The sequence below is a fragment of the Pleurodeles waltl genome, chromosome 2_1, assembly GCF_031143425.1.
Source record: "Pleurodeles waltl isolate 20211129_DDA chromosome 2_1, aPleWal1.hap1.20221129, whole genome shotgun sequence".
In the NCBI taxonomy this organism is placed as follows: Eukaryota; Metazoa; Chordata; class Amphibia; order Caudata; family Salamandridae; genus Pleurodeles; species Pleurodeles waltl.
In genome coordinates this window covers 708,773,196-708,792,997 of record NC_090438.1, presented here as the reverse complement: position 1 = coordinate 708,792,997, position 19,802 = coordinate 708,773,196, and the positions used below count along the sequence as shown (strand labels likewise).

Below are 19,802 nucleotides of genomic sequence, written 5' to 3'. Positions count from 1 at the left end.
CACACCTTAATACATTCCTTATGCTCTACCCAGAGAAGTCTTTGTTATGCCTGTGCATTTCCTAACCGAAGTTCTCATAAACACTCTCTTTCACTCAGGTACTCCAGGACCTTGATGTTTACTCACTTCCCTTCAGTCTCTACTGGCTTCTCAAGCTACGCATTTTGCCTTCTGATTGCTCTTTTTACTCATTTTGTCTGCTTGTGATTGAGAACTTGAAAATCATTGTATGAATAATTGGGCTAGGGCTCCAATGCCTGATCTGGCCGGTTAACACTCAAAAATATCATACATAAATATTTGAATTTCCTACATAGTGAGTGCTTAATTTACAACATTTGATGCCTCCAGTCTAAACTCTTGCCCGCATAAATGTGGAAAATGGGTATTATGTGTAATTTTGCCAAAACAAATCCTCGGCTGGGGTGAACACTTGACTCCAGGTCATTACCAACACTGCCTCCCGCCTGATCCTGAATGTAGCATTCCTTTCTACTGTGCTTACAAAATCAGAAAAATCATTTAGAGTAGCATTTGAGATTATATGAAATCAAAGAATCGGGTTTGCAAGGGCTTCTGGGTAAAAAGTAACTTTGTGTAATCCACCTGAATCACAGCACCCTTACTCCTCTCGGTGTCTAGTTCTCATAAGTGTGTGGGTTTGGTAGGGTCCCCTGGGTGCCGGCTCAGCTAAGACCCAAAACACACAGCTAACCAATTTGTTAAACTAAGGGGATGGTTTGAATGGAAAAATCTGATCTGTTCATATTGCGTTTTGGGCCCTTTATTGTCACAGGTGCTAGGCCGTGACAAGTGGGGTACTGCTTTTATCTGGAGATGTGTATGAATGGTGGGTGGTAGGGCATTTGTGGATCCCCACCGATTAAAAAACTTTCCCTCACATAACTGTGCAGAAAAATTGTGTTTTTAGCCAAAGTTTGAGGTCTGCAAGGTCGGCTGCATAACAAACACCTGTTATAACCACACAAGTCACATCACTCTGTCCTTCCCTCTAATGTCTGGGTCTTGTGGTTCCCAAGATATTTAGCTAAAAGTCCTTTGAATCACTTGATAGTCTGGTATCTACAAATTTAGAGGTGTACAAATAACCATTGCTCCTAAACTCTGTATCTTTTGTATATTTCAGACATACATAGGTTTCCTTCATACACATTTTAATTTTTTCTATTTTATTGCATGACTTACTGTATAGTCGGTACACTATGAGCCATCATTGTGAGGTGCAGCTCAGTTTTTGTCTCTAATTATCATGTGTTTTTGGAGAACCTATAACCATATATGTCATTGCGACCAGAAGGATCTGTTTGACATAATGGTATATTGATTTTGAAAATTGACTATTGTGACAAGAAAGTACATATGAAAACGTTGTCACAAAATGGCTGTTTTGTTCCTAAGCATTTTCGTTATTATTCTAGTTTAACAGTTAGTTTCTTTGGGAAATGCTTGAGGGACTTATATAAATGACTCCTCACTTAATTTAGAATTGTGTCTACTTTTTAGAAATGCATAGCTTTTCTGTATTATCAATGTGTTCCACACTTGTTTCCATCACAAACACCAGAAGTACGCTGAAGCCACAAAAAAAAAAAAGGAATACCTCAGAGAAAAATGCAAAAATAGTGGTATATGCTTTTCTATAGAACTGAAGCTGGGAAGTTGGTGATCCCAGCACAACAAACATTTTGTTGGTGCCATTTTTAGAAGAAAACAGCATTTGTTCCCACAAAATACATAATTCTGCTCTATTTTGTAAATGTTTTCAGTTCCCTCCAAGAGAATCTACAAACTCGAGGTAAGTTTTGAAACCTCAGCATCTTGGAAAAAAGGACACATATTTGATGTGGATGTCTTTTGCAGAAAAACGGTTATGAAGGATTAAATGTGAGCTACCCCTAAAATCCAAAACAGGGCCTAGCACTCAGGGCAAACTCCCAGCAGTCAGTGAGAAAACAAAAATTAGGGGAGCTGTTTTTGCTAAAATAAAAAAAAAGTCTGGACCACCAATACCACTCACTTCCATCTATGGTGAGGCACAGGACTTTTCTGAGTTTGTACGTTTATGGTGGCCCCGGGCATTCCAATTCTCATAGGCTGGCAGTGGATAGCTTATTCTCTGAGCATTATGCAGGAGCATCCAGTGTTGGTTTGACCTTTGCCTCTGAGTTGTCTTTAGTTCTCATAGGATTCCCAGGGTCGTCATTGTACATTTGGACACTGTGGTTCTGTACGTCTCATCTCCACTTTGGGGTTCTAATAGTCATCAGTTCAGTATGCTATATAGGGTGCTATGGGCGGAGTGATTGCTGCTTCTTCCCTCATGATCTTGCTTGATCGCAATCCTTTCTAGGCTGGTCTTCTCTCTGAATCTAGTTCCCAGCTTCTTTAGTTGAGGTGATTGTCCTCTTGGAGTATTCATGGTTCCCCCTCCTCTCAGGCGATGGTTGCATTGAAAGAGCTTGAGGCACAGTATACTTGTTCAGAGCATATTCAGCATACTTTTATTTCCTTTACTAGATATAACCGCTTTCTGGACAGATGCAGTTGGTCAGTGGAGGCCCTTCCAGGTCTCTGACCTAGCAGTAACCAAAGACTAACTTTCAAAGGTGTCCTTATTGGGCCTATATTGATTTTCTTTTCAAAGAAAACACTGATTGATTTATCAGCAATGGCTATAAAACCTATAAGGAAATCTATGCCAGTGAGGGGGCTGTCCTCTTCACATTTCATATATTTTATTTAATCTACCTCCCTTAGAGTTTTTTATGTTTCCAGGATGCTATTTCTCTGTAATCTTTTGTGCAGCATATTAATCTTATATTGTTGGTACTGTGGCCGGGACTGTCGGTGTCTGTGTAAACTCAGGTTTTGAGTGCAATTTATATAGGGCCATGAATGAACTATCAATAAACATAACTGCTCCATGTGACTCAACCTCTTGACTGACTGTATAGACTAATGTTTTACCTCTGCTCAGGAAATTGTTTCTGCTATTAAATACTTTTCCGTCCCCACTGCTTGAGTTCAAACGGTTTCACCTTCCCAGGAGCTCTATTCCAAGTTGTCAAAATTCTTCTTAAGTAAAATCAATACCATCTATTCTCAATTCCAGACTAAACACCCCTATGGGCTCCCTTCTTTTTGCAAACCTTTCCTCAGATGCTACCAACAAAGCAAGGCTTTCGAAATTCACACCCCTGCACCTTAAGGCCATCAACAGCACTATGCATGTGATCAATTCTGGCTCCCTCGATGATCCTTGCCCTCATCACATTTACTCTGCCTGCCCTAATGTCTTGGCCGCAGTTCTCACTAACATTTTCAACCTCTTACTGACCTCAGCAGATGTTCTTAGTGTATGAAATTACACGAAAGTCATCCCAACACAGACCCTGAAGGTTTGACCAGATACAGGCCGAGCTCCCATTTTAGTTTCCCAGTTAAAACATAAAAAAATAGTTATCATACAATTCTCATCCTTTCTGGAAAACAATAACCTACTGGAGCCCTCTCGATCAGAATTCAGGGCTGCCCAGAGTACAGAAACAGCTCTAGTGGCAGCTACTGAGAATATTTGCAGCATTGTTGATCAGGGCTCATTGGCTGCCCTAATCCTTCTTGATCTTCCTGTTGCCTTCAGTACGGTCTCTGATGCTATCATTTTAAAATGTTTGCATGAGGTAGGCATCGGTTTTGATGCCTTCAAATAAATTACTTATTTTCTTGCTAAGAGATGCAATCTATTTTTCCTTCTCGTTTTCTTTTCGTTCCCACTCATCTTCTTTGTGAAGCAGTCCAGGGCTCATCGCTGACATCACGGCCACACATACTAGCTTCACCGCATGCATGCTCCAAGTCTCTGACTGGATGGGTAATAACTATATAAAGCTGAACAGAGATAAAACTGAAGTGATGCTATTCAAGAAAAATGCATCTTACATGGCTGAAGGCTGGTGGTCCTCGAAGCTGGGGGGGCATCCCTCTTCCCACCAATACCGCAAAACAGCTGGGCATCACACTAGACCACAAACTGTCCACGGTTGACCAAACCAATTCATTTTATCCTTCATACTTCCTGAGAAAGCTTCACAAAGTCTTTAGATGGATTCCTATGTAATCTGGCAAAACTGAAACTCAGGCCCATATCATATGGTGACTCGATTGTGGAAATGCCCCATATGTTGTCATCATCACACAAACTTTATTCGGTCTTGTTTAACCATCAAAGCAAAATAAAGTCACAACAAATAAAATAATGAAATACACATAATAAATACAAAGATAAAAGTGAAAACAAAATCAACCATCATGCAGATATACTAGCCACCTATCTGGGAGAACAAAACTGTCTCGCACCAGCTTCCTATGTACACTTGCAGATTCTCATATGGCTTTTCCCCCATCAACCGAAGAAGGGTCATAACAGTCATAAACGTAGGTAAATAGTTAATAAATAATAGGTTAAGGGCAATGTTCAATTGAGAGCAAGTCGTTTTGATTCTTTAAGAAACGAGCACGTATGTGCTATGCGGCCACAAGGAACTTGGTGACCGCACAAATTAAAAAGGGAGAAGTGTCTCTCATCAACAACCTTAATGCAGCTTTACAGTGTCTCAAGCCCATATTCCTGCAAGCTGGGTGAATCCACTTCCTCCAAGCAGTCCATTAAGCAGGGCAGATAAACATGAAATGTACTATAGTTTCCGCGGTGCAATTACAACTAGGGCATAGATCTGTAGTCGGAGCAGGTCGCTAGGTGCTAGTTAGAGATTTCATTGATAAGCACCCATACCTGAAGCTAGCATACAAGCTTTTGCTTAGTAGATCTGGAATTAAATCCAGAAAGGGCTCAAAATGAGGGTACCACTTGAAGTCCAAAACTTGTGATGTCAGTCGACCATATGACGTACATAACAAATACTTGTTCTTGACATAGGACCAATAGACTGACTTCAGATATTGCTTCTGGGCCCTCCTTAGATGATATGGTTGTCTCCAAAAATCCCCAAGTCCCAAGGTGTGCAACCATCTCGAGACATGCTTAAGCCAGGGAATAGAAAGTGCATTGGGTCTATCTAAAATATCTTGTAAAGATTCCTTATATTCAACTAGTTCTGGGGTGGTCCAAATGCATACCCAAAAAAGTAATGGTCTTAGAGCTATTACATCTGAAATACGGGAAAACCTGAGATCCAGGAACACTGGAATCAATGGGGTATTGCGAGGACATGAAAGGAGAGATCTTGTAAAATTATTTTCCCCTACAGATAGTTTACTAACATTAGAGAATCCCCAAATCTCGGCACCATAGGACGCCGCACCCTGAGCCTTTGCTAAAAAAAAATTAATGGCTGGAGAGACAGCTTTCACAGTCCCATATCTTGTCATTCCAGCCTACCTGACTAAAAGACTTCAGACAATCCAGAACATCGTTCAGCTGTCCTCAATCTGCCTAAAAGGGCCTTTATTTCACCCCATTTAATGGTCCTACACTAATATCTTGTCCAGAAAAAGGCTCTCTTTAAGCTTCTCGGCCATGCTTGCAGGGCACTTTACAAAACTGGCCTATGATATCTTCCTAAAAAGTTTTTGGGGGAAAAATCACTCGACGTCTGTGCTCTGGCCACCAGCATCTGGCCAATGTTCCCTGCATTAGTCTTACAATATTCAGAGGACACTCCTTTTCTAATGTGGCAGACACCGACAGAAACAAACTCCAGCTCGATCAGTGCCTGACCACCTCCCTCTCTGTTTTTAAAAAGAAGCATAAAACCTGTTTTTTTCTGGCACTGCCTTACAGTGTAATGGCATTCAGACATTCACTTATTTGTGCTATGATACCCTTTCTGGGTAAGCAGATGGTAGATTTCAGAAAGATAAGGGTATAAAAAGGATGTAAGTGTTTCACATAGAAGCTGCAGAGGAAGGTGATGCGAAGGGGAGGACAGGAGTGATTGCAACACCCGGAAGTCTACTCCCCTTTTCACAGACCTCAGCAATGTTTAATTCATAGTTTCAGGTTTTCAGAATTAAAATATTTTCAATTCTAATTTTCCATAACAATATAATTGTTACTCATTTATCTAATACTGCTAGCAAGCATTGCCAAAGCCAGTAGGCCTGACTTGTTTCATGTGCATATCTGTCCTTGATTGATGCGTCTGGATGCAATAACAAAAACTCACTGAGAGGCAGTCAAATACTAGTCAGGTGGCATGCTGTGTGATACACGGGATTCTAGTGTACATGTTTTAAGCCACAACTTTAATTATATAAGTCATAGCTCTTGGAAATGATTCATAGTCATTCTTATTTTACCACAACCCTTTAAGACCCCTCACCTTTTAAATCTCACTTAAAGACCTGTGGTTGGTGTCAATTTGTCAGAGGCAATCGAATTACTGCATGTGCATCACTCACACTTTTGTGAGGCACTGTCTCTTGGATTTAGTGTTGGTCCATGTTGCTAGTTTTTCTATTCATATTTTGTCTTATGCTCCAGGTAGTGCCTAAACTTTTGTGTTGCTTTTATGATGATTTTATGTTACGGGTTCTCTGGCCTCTCCAGTTTCTTGTGGTTTGGCTGTTGGCAGACACATAATTTTTTTACAAATCCCCACACTTTGAAGGATGTAACAAGGAGGACAAGACAGGATGGCAATGACTCAGTTCCTTACCGGTGACAATTCATGGAAAGATCTTTATATGGTGGATAATAAAAGTTTCATATCATCAAGGTTAGGACTTTGAATGAGACAAGCTACTATGTAATTTTTTATGAGAAAATGTGTAAGGATTTAACATGACACTGGTACTGCCTTGACCTGGATGGTTAATGGTCTCTGTCTACATATGGATAAGCAACTTATATACTTGTGCAATGCTGGGTTTATCATGGCCTGGAGAGAATGCTGGGTTAATCATGGCCTGGAGAGCATTGCCAATTTATGCAGTTACAGACCTTAAAGTATTCTTCTGAAACACGAGGAATACGTTGTTCTTTTTGGAGTATTGTGAACTATGTACCCTTGGGTTCTCATGTGTCTTTCATTCCACTTGACACTTTTAGGGAACTATGTGTTTTATAGGACTGCATCTAAGAAAATTGTAAATAATTCGCACTGCAGCTCATTCCCTGCCTCACTGACTTAATCCCCCAAGAGATTTGATCATCTGTGATCAGGCTCACTGGTTCGCTTTGGGAAAGGTGCGGTACATCTTTCGTTCTTATAAAGATAAAAGCTAGCGGTGTTACTTCCAATAGTGCTATGTGCGTTGTACATTGTTGGTTACTTTTTTACTGAGTTCATTTGAACACTTCTAATTGCATCACTTGGAAACAAAAGCATATATTGAATTAAATGTACTGGTGCAGTGAAAGCAGCACACAGTGTAATGTCTCATTCTGGCTGAAATTAACTGTAACTCGTCGAAAGCTCTTTATTAAAAACATTTCCAATGGTGACACTAAAGAAAGGTAAGCGTGAGAGCTAAATCTATGCCCTCAACTCCTTTAACAATAACCTCTTAATCATATGCCCCAAACCATCAATCCTATCCATCACACCCTCAATCCTATCCATCAAACCCTCAATCCTATCCATCAAACCCTCAATCCTATCCATCACACCCTCAATCCTATCCATCAAACCCTCAATCCTATCCATCAAACCCTCAATCCTATCCATCAAACCCTCAATCCTATCCATCACACCCTCAATCCTATCCATCAAACCCTCAATCCTATCCATCACACCCTCAATCCTATCCATCACACCCTCAATCCTATCCATCAAACCCTCAATCCTATCCATCAAACCCTCAATCCTATCCATCACACCCTCAATCCTATCCATCAAACCCTCAATCCTATCCATCAAACCCTCAATCCTATCCATCAAACCCTCAATCCTATCCATCAAACCCTCAATCCTATCCATCACACCCTCAATCCTATCCATCACACCCTCAATCCTATCCATCAAACCCTCAATCCTATCCATCAAACCCTCAATCCTATCCATCACACCCTCAATCCTATCCATCAAACCCTCAATCCTATCCATCACACCCTCAATCCTATCCATCAAACCCTCAATCCTATCCATCAAACCCTCAATCCTATCCATCACACCCTCAATCCCATCCATCAAACCCTCAATCCCATCCATCAAACTCTTAATCCTATTCCCTATACTTTTAATTTTAGCCCGTAACCCCAAAACCAGCAGCTTTATTTCTATAGCCTTAACCCAATACTCTCCTCGCTTAACCCTCCAGGGTACAGTTTTTATCCCAAGATCTACAAACTAAGGCCAAATTTACAAGCGGCCTGCGCCGCCAATGTGTCACTTTTTTTGACGCATTGATGGCACAGGCTGCTGACCCATATCTACAAGGCAACCTAAAGCCACTTTGCGTGGCTTTACATGGTCTTGTAGATATGGAGTAAGGCCATGCAGCACAAGTCGCTGCATTGCCTTACTTTGCGTTGGGGAGGCATTTCCATGGGTGTTGCATGGGTGTTCCTACACAATACCCAGGGATTTTGACGCATTCCCAAATTTACATAGTCTCGTAAACCCGGGAATGCTTCAAACCCCCACGCCACCCCAGGGGTGGCATAGAAGTGGCACAACACTCAAAGTGATGCCCGTTTTTTCCTCTTTCTATGTGTGCTGTATTTTGCAGCACACAGATCCTCAATCTTCCACCCCCTTAACCCCAAACCCTGAACCAAATACCCCCATCTTTTAACCCTTTGTCACAAAACTTCCATTCTCTACATATGTTGCATTTATGTTTCTCACATTGTCCTTATTTAAGTATATTTTCGGAATACATTCTTTGAAAAGTTTTTTTTCTCCGAAGTATTTATAATTTGAACAAACCATTGAGATAATTGAGAGGTGATATTTTTCATTGTAAATGTTGTTTTCAACGTTTTGAGGCAATATCAATGCACAATAGGAAAATACTCTCTGTCTCCCATTCTCTCTTTTACACCAACTTATTAATACAAGTGTTCTTTGGCATAGGATTTTAGTAGCAGTATGACTCCGAAAACTTTGCTATTTCTAAAGGTATTACTAAATGATGCATGAGTAGATGTCAGTGGAAGCAACCCTACTTTTAGTTATCTTACATTAAATAGTAGCATTGAGGGTTTGAGCATATCAGTGCTCATATTTCACATTTCTAAGAAGGAGTCATCTGTTTTGAGTCACCTCTGCTATGGAAGTGCCCTGTGTTAAGGATTTTTCAGGGCCCCCTCCTTTGAAGGGCAGCTGCATTTCACTATTTGATGCTGATATCAATCTTCATATTTGCGAGGTGCAGGAATCATTCAGCACTTAATTTTCTGTTGGCTGAAACTCTCTTTAGCTAAACAAATCAGGGGCACTAAGAGTGATGTCAACTACTGCATGTTGCTTGAACCTGGGTAGATTTACTGAAGGTGCCCCCCTTGCTAACGTAGTGGCTATTCACATTGTAAAGGTCCGTGTGTGCAGTGCAAAGTTGCATTGCTCTGCGTGAGTGCCCATGGAAATCCAGCAAATCTACTTTCATGTCACTTGTCCTAAACAGTCTGGTGGGACAGTGTCTGCCACGTCTAGCAGCCTGTAGATGATGCTGAGAGAGTAAACTGAACAGTATAAAATAAACTCCTGATAAATGACTGAAAATATTGCTTTAGTGAATGATACAAAGTGAACGTAAAGGCTTTGTGGTGCTCAGCAGACTCAAGGTTGCAAAAGCAACCAATATGAAGAGAAAGTGTGAAGTTTTTACTGGGTTGTAGAATGCTTGAAGACTCTTCATTGTACTAAGTATTAAAGGCAAAGTATTGCATAGAGTGGAACCCACCACTTTCAGTGACTTCCGCCACCCCCTATCCCCCAACTCTCTGAGCTGGGGACGCAGACACCACGAGAATCAATGGTGAGGCTAAGCGAAGGGCAAAGTACTGTGCATGTGAGGATTTTCTGCCACAATAGTTCCTACTGCTTTAAACAGCACGTGCACAATACAAAGCACCTTAAACTGGATTGATTCTCCTCTGGACAGGGCGCCTTTATGGTGAATGGTGGGCCACAATGACATGATCCTGTTTTTGCCTAAAAGTGCTACAGAAATGTGGATCCATTGTAGTATGTTTAATGTCTTGGGTGGTACAAAAAGTTGCCGTAGTTGATGTTTGAACGAAGCGTTGCTCGCATTGAAGGTCTGTGTGTTAGTTTGTAAATGAATGGCACTGTTTTACACTGAGTCTGGGGCTGTACAGAGCGTGAGGACAGGGTCTCATGTATTTGATAACTCCACGGCCACATGAATCATCTCAAAAGACAAAGCCACCGAGTTTATCACAACTGTTCAAGATGGTGGTGGTATTGAAAATCAGCCTCACTTGTGCAGGTGCCACATTGCTATAGCCAGTGTCTGTTTTTAACCTCTGAAAAAGAAGACAACACCTAGTTTCTGTGTGTATTGACTAGAGTAACATAATGTTGGATTTGGAGGACAAGTCTTCACATAGAAGTGTACAACGCTACACAGGTACGAGAGAAATGTTTTATTTCCTGTTCGGCCCGAGGTTCTGCAAACTTCCCTAGCCCTGGCAATACTCCATTCTACCTCCGACAATCAGGTTTTGAGCCATCCAGAGCATCCTAACATCACCTTCTCACACCATCCAACGTCAACATTTCACAACATGTTCACACTGCCCGTGCCTAGACAGACACGCACCTAATCACTACACAACTCTTGCACAGAGTGTTCCATTGGGTGGGCTAAAAGGGATAAGCAATATCTGAGCATATCACAAAATTCTCCATAAACAGAAGTGACTTCCAGTGACACACTTTATTAAATTCAATGTGCTCACTGCAGTCCACATAGCAGTGCACAGAGTAGGGCCTAAACCACTGTCAAGATGACTCACTTCTGAGAAGTCAGAAAAAAAAGTTTCAAAAGTTCTAGGGATTGGAAAAAATCTGATGACCATAGTCACACCATCTACTATTTGGGGTCTGGCTCCAACATTATTAATAATAAGAAAAAGATTAAGAAGAGGAATATAAGAATAAAAGGAGAAGAAGAACAACAACAAAAAAACAAAGCAGTAAAAATAATGTTTCTCTGCTGAATTGGAAAGTGTTCTAATTACTCGTGTTTCTGTTCCACAACTCAGGGATACTCCTTTTATTGACCTGGCGTATGAGCGCTGGAGTGTCATTAGGCCTCAGTCCCTCGGCTCTAGGAGCTAATATTTCAGTTAGCTCGGGCCTGATCAAGGTTTCTCACTGGGCCGTTTTAATTCCCTGACTAAAGTTTAGTTTTTCTCTCGTCTATTCTTTCCTTTGTTCGTGAAACCTAAACAGTGGCGATGCCCCTCGTATTTGGGTCTGGTCGCATTCTGTGAGAGGAGGCAGTATACACAGGAGACATATGTTTTTTATACCATTTATCAAGGAGTCACTCTCCGCACATATTACCCATGGCGCATCAGGTGATACAACTGACGTGACGTAACGAACGAGGGTGGTATAACCTCCTGTAAGGTAATTGTATTAATTGTGTTTGAAATAATGACAGCCAGTAAGGGCGAGATGGCGGCAGAGGCAGGCTTCCAGTCCGCCTCTTATACTCACAATAGCGCCTGAGTAGCCTGAAGGCCCCTCGGATCCATCGTCACCCGGATCACCCTGAGGAGATAAAGTCAATTTATTAGCAGAAGCAAGGACATTTCTAAGTACCCCTCCCTGCTTGGTATTTTGATGATTCCTAATTCTAACAAGTGACTAAAACAGTAACTTACTGCAGCTCTTTCAAACTGCAATGAACATCACTAACGAACGCCCTTCACAGGTAAGCTTGAGAGACCACTGGCAGGTCCCGAAGGCTCGGGCAAGCGTGGGGCACCCCCTGCTGCTGCCTGGCACTGTTCTGCCCTCGGGCACAAAGGTACAGTGCCCAGCTAATGAACATTCAGATCGGGATCTAATTGTTCATACACATTGTGGCCTCTCTGGGCCTAACGCAGGGGCAATGCATCCAATGGCGCAGCAGGTGCAGTGCCACCGGGGCCAACTGAACTCTGATTATTGCCATATTTTATAATTCAGACAGCAGCCAGGAGGCCCATTTCTGCGCTTGCATTAGGGGACATAACACACTGGATACATTAGTCAGGTCTTTTATGGAAATGTCGGGCACAGAAAAACGGTGTTTGTGTTAATTAGAACGTCGGAGGCTTGGGCGCTGCAACACTTCCAAACCCCTTTAATTATTGCTGCAAAACAGGGAAAAAGGGACAGGATAAACAGTTACTAGCCGTTTTTAGCAGGCAGCGTCTAGAGAAAGACTTGTGATAGAACCAGCCATCACAAAGCTTAAATATCCACCTCCAGTTTATACTACTGAGATACTCCATGTGCAGATATATTGATATATCCGTTCATACATATTATTTGCAGACCAGCTGCTGCAGTGGGGAAACTCATATAGTGGAACTGACTGAGAAGGAAGTCCATTCTATCTAAGAATAAAAGCATCTGTATAATTAGCAGTGTAACTAATTTGATTCGAAAAATTATAAATTGATTGATGTAAGACTGAAAATATGAAGATGGCAGGGATAGCGCCACCAAAAACACAAGCTACAAAATCCTGTACTTTCCACTAGAGGTCAGCATTACACAATCTTTAACCTAAACTGTCACGTTCCAAAACATCCATTTTAGATTATTGGATTTCAGGTGCATTGAAATTTCTCTGTATTTTTTCTGTCCGTCATCCCCCTCATCATTCTAGTTTGGAACAGTATATTAGTCAAGCAGTGTTCTCCCAGCTCCCTCTAAGTTCAGATGGCCCACATAACTAGCAGATACACATACCTGACAAGAGAGCCTTGAAACCGGCTGCTAGCGAGGCGGCTTGATTGATATTAATTATAAAACATAACACAACACAGCACAAAAAATAAACAACATAACAAAAAACATCACAGTGCCAAAACATAACACAGTCAATTTAAGTTCGGCCTGTAGTTCTCCCCTTCCTCTTACAAATTAGTTATATTTTCAAACTAGTGATGCTTTCTGTAGTAATTACACCAAAACCTTAATCAAACCAAAATCGAACTGCCCTTATGTCCCTCAAACCACAAATGGCACCTACTGCATAGATTGCAGTGTCACAAAATGAATGCCCATCAGTTGCTCTCTGACTCCTGCTTAAGGGATGGTGCGTAAGATATATCGCCACCTCATTGGGGGCTGGAAACCCATCTGAAACCAGAGATTGGCTTTGGCCACAAAGCCGTGTATTGGGATAACTTGTAAAGCACAAGATTCACAAATTCGACAAACAAATGAATAACCTGTCCCGAGAAGGAAAAACAATATATATTTAGATTAGTTTACTGAGCGATAACAAAACCAATTGGGCATAGGTTTCCCAAAGCAACGGAATCGTCAATAATTACAAATATTAAGTAAGTAAAAACTACATTTTTGCTTCGTGGTATGATAATAAGGATACATACCCGTGGTCCAGAATCACCTCTTCTGCCTTGTGCCCCTTTGTGACCTCTGTAGCCCTAGGCAAAGATGGAAAGGTGGAAATGTAAACCATTTTTTATGAAGTAAAACCAATAAACTTGAGTGGGATTTTTAGACAGTTTTAAAAGCAGATTGCATTCTTCATAAAGGTTCTCCAGGGGGTACTTACTCCTGGCTTACTCCTAGAATTTAAGAGTAATCTCGGAGCATTACAAGAGTATGTTATGTCAAAAGCATTTGTGGATTGGGGCCCAACATGCCCATCACACACACAAACTTTCTCTCATGTACACACCTGTGTGGGCAGCCAAGTAATTTCCAAATAGAGAGAGCACATCTGTAATACCGCAGCTCTAAAGTCTGAGTAGGTCGCCTAAATAACTTCTATAGATCTAATCTAGGCATTGATACCGATTTGCCCCATCCATTATGAAATTCTTTCCACCACAAACCCTGTCCAAAGGTACTAAGATATGGTTTCAGCAATAGCAAGCCATAAATCATATCTGAATTAAACTTTACAAGGGCAGGAGGAGGAAAATCAGAGACACCACCTGCAGGTTTGTTGGCCCCTCTTGGTGTGGTACGAGAAACAGATCGAGAAGTAGAAGCCTGAAGGGAGAGCGCGGGTGTTGGACAAAACATGCCAAAGAGCTAGAGGAGCATGCCTATATAAATATTTTACGCTGTGCTCATAAATCTAAAGGAGTGCACATAGTCTAAAGATGGTGTTTGTGTCGTTTCCCTTTTTGATTCCTTAGTAGGTCATTTTGTTAATTTGGATCAAAGAAATACCAAGAGACTAAGAGCTAAAAATTGTTTTTTTGAGTAATAAAGTCTCATATATCTACCACAATAAAAATAAAAACTCCAGCTGAACATGATACATAGTGGATTATTAGGAGTGGTTGGATAAAGGTTTGCAGCATTCACCAAAGCGAAGGAGAAATAGTATAGTGGAAAAATGTCAATTTAGCCCTTGGAAGCCATAACAATTTTATTTTAACCCTCACACAGCACCTTTGTCCAATTTAAGCCAAATGATCGTGAAATGTAGCAAGACCGCTTCATTACAACAGAGTTAGTTGTAATGTCGGAATTATTACATGAAAAATATGTAATATGACACTGTCCTGTAACCATTGGAAATGGTGTCACGCTCAGAAAAAAAAGAAACAAAGATTTCCTACCCAGGAATTGTCATCAACAATATTTAGAGAGAGAGAGCGACTGACCTCTAACATACCCTATCAACTTCCAACAATTATTTGAGAATGGCTTGTGCCCTAATGGTCAAGCCTCAGACTGGTTGTAGACACGGACTAACATTCTCATGACAATTGTAGGTAGAATATACATTATTGGTGTCATTGTCTGATGAAAAAATGGAATGGAGATATTATGTATTAAATGTATTGTAATATCTGTCATTTCATTTCACCATGGCGTGGGTTTTGGTATCAATTGGGTGTGTGTAGGTCTCTGTATGACGAGTTGGCAAGGTTTGATAAACCCGTGTACTGAAACTGGAGGAGTGTTTCTAACAAAAAATATTTTTTACCATTCTTGACCACTGATGGAGTGTAATTCTTGATTTGCAAAATTAAACACATTTATTCATAAAGTGTGAATTACAATGTTAAATGACGTGCACATTTACCATATAAATTGCAGTAGGTAACCCCACTTAGCTTTTACGAGGAAACACTTGAGTTAACATGTTGTAATGACTAAAGTTAGCCTAATATTAATGCCATTTTGAATGTTGACTTTACACATTTAAGGCTATGAGGTCTGCTCAATTATGTTTGCGGTTATTTTGCACAATCTGTTTTTTCCCTTTTTTCTCCCAATGCAGATATTGTATTTTTACAGAAGCCATTTATTAGCTAGTGAATAGGCATTTGTTATGCATTAGACAACTGACAGTGAGGCTCCCACCGGGAGGAGAAGAAAATGCCGGGAAGTGTGACTCGTGGGAAGAGCTGTCTGTACCTGAGATTCTGTCCAGTGTACTGATTCAAGGACATAGCCATGAATGGGCCATTGTTATAATAAAAGAAATATGGATATTTACCTGTTCCTCGCGTGTAGACAAAATGTTTGGTTCCTGAGAGTGGGAACAAGCTGAAATGTTGTAATTAGTGTTTTGTTGATTTATAATAGTGTGTGTTCCTTAGACTAGATAGAGCACACACAGATTCTTGCTAATTTTCTAGTTTACCTTATTTTGAAATATTGACTTCTTGACCATTTAAATTTGTAATGATGATGACTAAAACTTTAATACTTAGTGAACTAATACTCTGGATTAACTATTTTGTTAATTAATCCCTTTTAAACCCATTTCAGATCTCTTTCTAATTTCCTGTGAAGTCCCAATTGGTCTTCACTGTCTACGGAAATTAATGTGAATGATAGCTCCTAGGGCACTCTACTTGCTGATGAACAAAGGTCTGTATGACCAGTGATGGGGTTTGCATGATTATACCCAACATTTGATTTAAGAATGCCCACTGTACTACAATTTAGGGTACAATTTGCTTTCAAATAATAGTTCAATGAAGTAAAAGTTAATTCTGCTGATGGTCTGCCTGAGTTCAGCCCCTCATGTTCACAACAAATTTGTGATGATAATAACATTGCAGAGGCCTACATGCTACTCTACATTTAAACTATATCCCCTTCATAATACCACACAATGCACGCTATTGTAAAGTACTGTTGCTTCTTTTTCTTGTGGTAATATTAGGTCTTGATTTTTTTTTACTTCTCGTTTGTAATCTTTTTCATGTGCTTTACACACAAACAGTCACCAACCAAGGCAAATGTTTGACCAAATTAGAAAGTCACAGGATGAAGTCTTATGGTAAAACTTTTTACATTATTACAAAGGCGAGATTACGAGCTGTTGAAATTATTGTGGCCAATAAAGTCTGACACTAATGTGTTCGGAATATTTTCGGTGTGAACATTATCAGCTTTTATGAGTTTTATGGGAATAGCATGCACACTTTGGTGCCTGCCACACACAAGTCTGCATGAAACCATAATTATTGAGTTTTCTCCAATGCATATTTCAGACAGTTTAGACCTGCTGAGATTTAACAGGGACGCATTAAGTGTTACATCAGTTATAATTGCAATCCCTGAACAAACAGGAATTACATTGTTACAGCATCGTAGACATCCAGAACTCCAAAATGCTATTTCTCCAAGGATGACAAGTTTATTTTTTCTTGTGTCATTTAATTATTACCTCTTACAGCTGAATCGATTTCCTCTCTTCTGTTACGTAAAATGCCATGCATTTTAAGTGAGTGTTGGGCTCTATTGACTAATGTTTTGAACATGAACTTTCTGTTCTATGAAAATTTTGTACTGAGCTTATTTGTATACATAATTGTTACCTAATAAGTGAATGAAGATTTATTCCTTAAAGTTAAAATGTGCATTTCTTTGCTGAGATGTCCATTTATGTTGTTTGCATTTGAGCGTTAATGTTGGCTTCCTCCTTTAATTGGTGATTTATCGTTAGATGTGTTTTTTGCGCCAGTGTACCACTCTGCACAACAGCACAGCGATCTGCTGTCCCCTGCTCTACGTCACAATCATCCGTCGACGTATCCCCATGCATTGATACAGAGAAATGCATACGCATCATAAAGCCCGAGCTGCCACTTAAGTGCCTGGGCCTGGAAAGCTGGCCCAAACTTTATTTTGGAAATATTATATTTATAACACACTGAGAGCACTGCATTTGTTTGCCTGTTTTTCTCAAAAATGTTTTGTAAAACGTTCTTTAAGATTTAGTCACTGTGGTTTGTTAACTATGGCCCCTGTACTACCTCTCTCCTTTTTTTTACCTTCCTTAATAGGTATAAATTATTACTTCATAACACAATGGGCCTGATTACAACTTTGGAGGAGGTGTTAATCCGTCCCAAAAGTGACGAATATACCACCAGTCGTATTACGAGTTCCATAGGATATAATGGACTCGTAATACGGCTGGTGGTATATCCGTCACTTTACCGTCACTTTTGGGACGGATTAACACCTCCTCCAAAGTTGTAATCAGGCCCAATATTACTAATAAAATTATTTCTCACAGTGTTAGGTGAGCTCGTCAAATAGTCCTGGACCCAATTCACTACTTTGTGACAAACTTTGGTTATGTGATAGTAATTTCTCAAACTTAAGGTCATTGCCCACTGCTCGTTTTTGATTAACAACACAGGGTGGCGCCACAAATCACGCAACATTCTGCAGGTAGCCAGTGAACACTGTTGTACTTTAAGTGTATGTGGGAGGGGTCTAGAAAAGTTGCAACCATTGAGAAAGATTAGTCCTGGGCAAAATTATGTTATTGCACAAATTTTGAATTAGGCTTGTTATGCAAAACCTGCCAAAATAATGCTGCCTGGCGCGGGGCAAGGGAACAACGAAGATGACTACAACACAAGGGGTTGTTCACAGCATCAGAATTTTTTGTGCTATATTTTTTTACCGCAAAATGCATCATTGACCGAAATAGTGCATACATGCATTTCATTCTTAAATACAGTGCTAAATTCTTGTTTTGCATTAGTGTAATTTCACTATTTTAGCAGAATTTTGCCTAATCACGTAGAAGCAAATTGTGCAAATATTGCTCACCCCAACAAATTAAAGCACAAGATGACATGAATAGAACGCTGCAGTGGCAGACAATCAATTTTACACACACTGAGAAGCTGGCTCATATGCTTTGGTGAACTAGTATTTCACATAATTTATCAGGCTGTACGTGCAACCAAGGTTCATGAAGTTCCATAGCAGAAAAAAAGGAAAGATTTTTCAAAATGGTTTTTGCTAGAAAGAACAAACAGTGACTCTGTTTTCTTTGGCATTTTCTTCTTGGCTAAGTAAATGAGCATGTAAATTAGAGAGTGTGTGCTTCACTTACATGTCTTCCTTGGGTCCCTTGGTGTCCATCAGCGCCCTGGCTGCCCTTTTCTCCCTGTAAAAGAAAATATCTGTTACCCATGTATGTGGCTGTAGCAGCTTAGAACTTATGGCATCCTTATCTTTTAATGGTGATTGGTAAAGGTCATTGGCTTCAGAGGCTGTTCAACAAAAGAGGCATCTGAAAGAAACCATCAGTTTAATTAATTAGAAAATGAGATATTACAAATGATCTATTTAAATGCTATTGCATACTATGGTATGGGGGCCATTTAGAGATAGCTACTGTTAATAGATGATAAAATGTAATGCTGTGTGTAATCACTGTGGGATAATTTGCAATCTATGTGAACTTAAAATGGCTAATAGTAGCTGGTTGTTTGGCACTGTTATTTTTCACTATTGTTGCAGCCTTAAATTCTCAATATAATGCCTTAAACATGCTGTGGCCCTTCCTTAGGGTAAAACAGTAGTGTGATGCAACTCCCTGTAATGTCATCAGGAGGTAACAGGGTATGTGAAGTCACGTCCACTTTTCTTCAATTATTTGTAAACTGATGTCATTTCCAAAGGCACCAAAATCTGCATGTACTCTATGTTCCTGCCTTTAAAGAATGTGTTGGAGACCACACCGGGGAATACAATAGAGTCACTGTTGTTAATGTTTCCAGTTTCATAGATTCCAGCTTTTCAAACAATTGTCATTAGGGTTTTGCAGATCTAAGAATCAATAAAACCTATAGGCTAGCTACATTGGTCACTGTTCACATAAATATTAGACACCAAAGTTTATGTAAGGCAGTCAAAAAAAAACTCCACCTGCAACTGTAGATCTCAGAATTTGATTCACACAATGAGAATCTGTGAACATGGAGTATCTACATGAACAGCAGATTTTCTGCAGTCCTATGTTCAAGTTGTAGTGGAAGGAACTTGGGTTTCCTGTGGAAAAGACATGAAGGTTGGCTTTTGAAATGGTTGTTAACCACCAATAAATTGGTAGTTTGTGGGCAGTCACAACCCTTCCCAATAGCTTTTGATGCCCAACTGTGCAAAACCGCACTGTAGAATGGCAATAGTAATTCCTCGCAAAGAAAGTTTTCAGGTGGAAATCTCAATAACTGAGAAAATTATGCCACCTCGGGAGTTCTTTTTACCGCCCAAAGGTCTGGTTTAAATTGCCAAAAGGTTGTGACAAATTCCCAAAGACTGAATGAAAACGTTTTCACAGACAATGGAGTAAGTTTGATATCCTAATACACATCTCCA

General features: G+C 40.2%; 1 protein-coding gene across 1 annotated transcript in view; it reads right to left on the bottom strand.

Moving 5' to 3' along the window:
- The window catches only part of LOC138267855 (collagen alpha-3(IX) chain-like), a 173,734-nt gene that overhangs the window by 102,212 nt on the left and 51,720 nt on the right, over positions 1-19,802 (bottom strand). Inside the window, exons 9-11 of the mRNA XM_069217080.1 lie at positions 18,535-18,588; positions 13,571-13,624; positions 11,676-11,729 (exon numbers count right to left, since the gene is read on the bottom strand). Coding sequence (XP_069073181.1) covers positions 11,676-11,729; positions 13,571-13,624; positions 18,535-18,588 — 162 coding nt within the window. The remainder of the gene's footprint in view (positions 1-11,675; positions 11,730-13,570; positions 13,625-18,534; positions 18,589-19,802) is intronic.